Here is a 1,552-nt window from a genome sequence, read left to right on the forward strand (position 1 = left end):
TTACATTCGCATTGTTTTAAGTATTGTTCTTTCTAAGTCATGGTCCGTACACCAACTGGATGTTAAGAATGCTTTTCTTCATGGTCATTTGAATAAGACTGTTGTACATGCATCAACCTATGGATTTTCGTGATCCTGATCATCCCGATTATGTTTGTCTTCTTCGAAAATCTCTTCATGGACTTAAGCAAGCACCTCGGGCATGGTATTAATGATTTGCTGATTTTATGACTACTATTTGGTTTCATAATAACATTTCTGATAACTCTCTTTTTGTTTATTGCCACGGCTCTGACATTACGTATCTCCTTTTATATGTGGATGACATTATTCTTATTGCTTCATCTGATTCTCTTCGTCAGTCCATTATGTCTAAATTGAGTTCAAAATTTTCTATAAAGGATTTAGGTCCTCTCAGCTACTTCTTAGATATTGTGGTTTCTCGAAATTCTGCAGGTTTTTTTCTTTCTCAACATAAATATGCTGCTGAAATTCTGGATAAAGTCGGTATGCCTCAATGCAAACTTGCTCCTACTCCTGTTACTACATCCGGGAAACTGTGTGCTGATGCTGGCTCACCCTATGATAATCCTACTTTGTATCGTAGCTTGGCTGGGGCTTTACTGTATCTTACCTTTACCCGTCCGAATATTTCCTATGCTGTTCAACAAGTTTGTCTATTCATGCATGATCCTCGAGTTGCACATATGGCTGCTATTCATCGCATTCTTCGGTATATCAAAGGCACTCTGGATTATGGTTTACAACTCTATAAGTCGCCCATTTCATCTCTTCTTTCCTATACTAATGCTAATTGGGGTGGTTGTCCTGACACCCGACGATCTACTTCTGGTTACTGTGTTTTTCTGGGTGATAATTTGATCTCTTGGTCTGCAAAGCGACAGCCTATAGTTTCTATATCTAGTGTAGAGGCTGAATATCGTGGTGTTGCTAATGTTGTTTCTGAAACTTGTTGGGCTCACAACTTGCTTCTTGAGCTCCGTTGTCCTATCAATACGGCTATTTTGTTTATTGTGGCAATGTCAGTGCTGTTTATTTATCAAACAACCCGATTCATCATCAATGTACTAAACTTATTGAGATGGACATCCATTTTGTTCGTGAACAAGTCAAACGTGGTGATGTTTGGGTGCTTCATGTCCCATCTCGATATCAGATTGCCGACGTTTTCACCAAAGGCCTTCCTCAAGTTATCTTCGATGATTTTTGCTCCAGTCTCAACATCTGCAAACCTCTCGATTCGACTACGGGGTTGTGATAGAATATAATCTTTTGAATATTGTGTAAATATTCATATTTTAGTTATTATTGTGTAAATATATTGTTTCCTAAAAAGCTTAATTGTAATTTGTATTTATATTCTCAAATCATGAAACGAAAAGAGCAACCAAATCATTTCTAATAAATAGAGGGCCTATGTTGCATCTATCCTTCTAACTCAAACAGATCTCGTATGAATTAGCATGTTATACTATATAACATGTCATTGATTTGGCCTCAACTATTATCATAAACTTTTGGCTGAATAGAT

At 37.0% G+C, this 1,552-nt stretch overlaps 1 protein-coding gene across 1 annotated transcript; it reads left to right on the top strand.

The window, feature by feature from the left end:
* The first annotated feature begins 227 nt into the window (after positions 1–227).
* LOC130801759 (uncharacterized mitochondrial protein AtMg00810-like) lies at positions 228–1,289 on the top strand. Its single transcript, XM_057665640.1, has one exon. The coding sequence runs from the start codon at positions 228–230 to the stop codon at positions 1,287–1,289; it is 1,062 nt and encodes a 353-aa protein (XP_057521623.1).
* The last annotated feature ends 263 nt before the right edge of the window (positions 1,290–1,552 follow it).

The sequence above is a fragment of the Amaranthus tricolor genome, chromosome 15 (genome assembly GCF_026212465.1).
Source record: "Amaranthus tricolor cultivar Red isolate AtriRed21 chromosome 15, ASM2621246v1, whole genome shotgun sequence".
NCBI classification, from domain to species: Eukaryota; Viridiplantae; Streptophyta; class Magnoliopsida; order Caryophyllales; family Amaranthaceae; genus Amaranthus; species Amaranthus tricolor.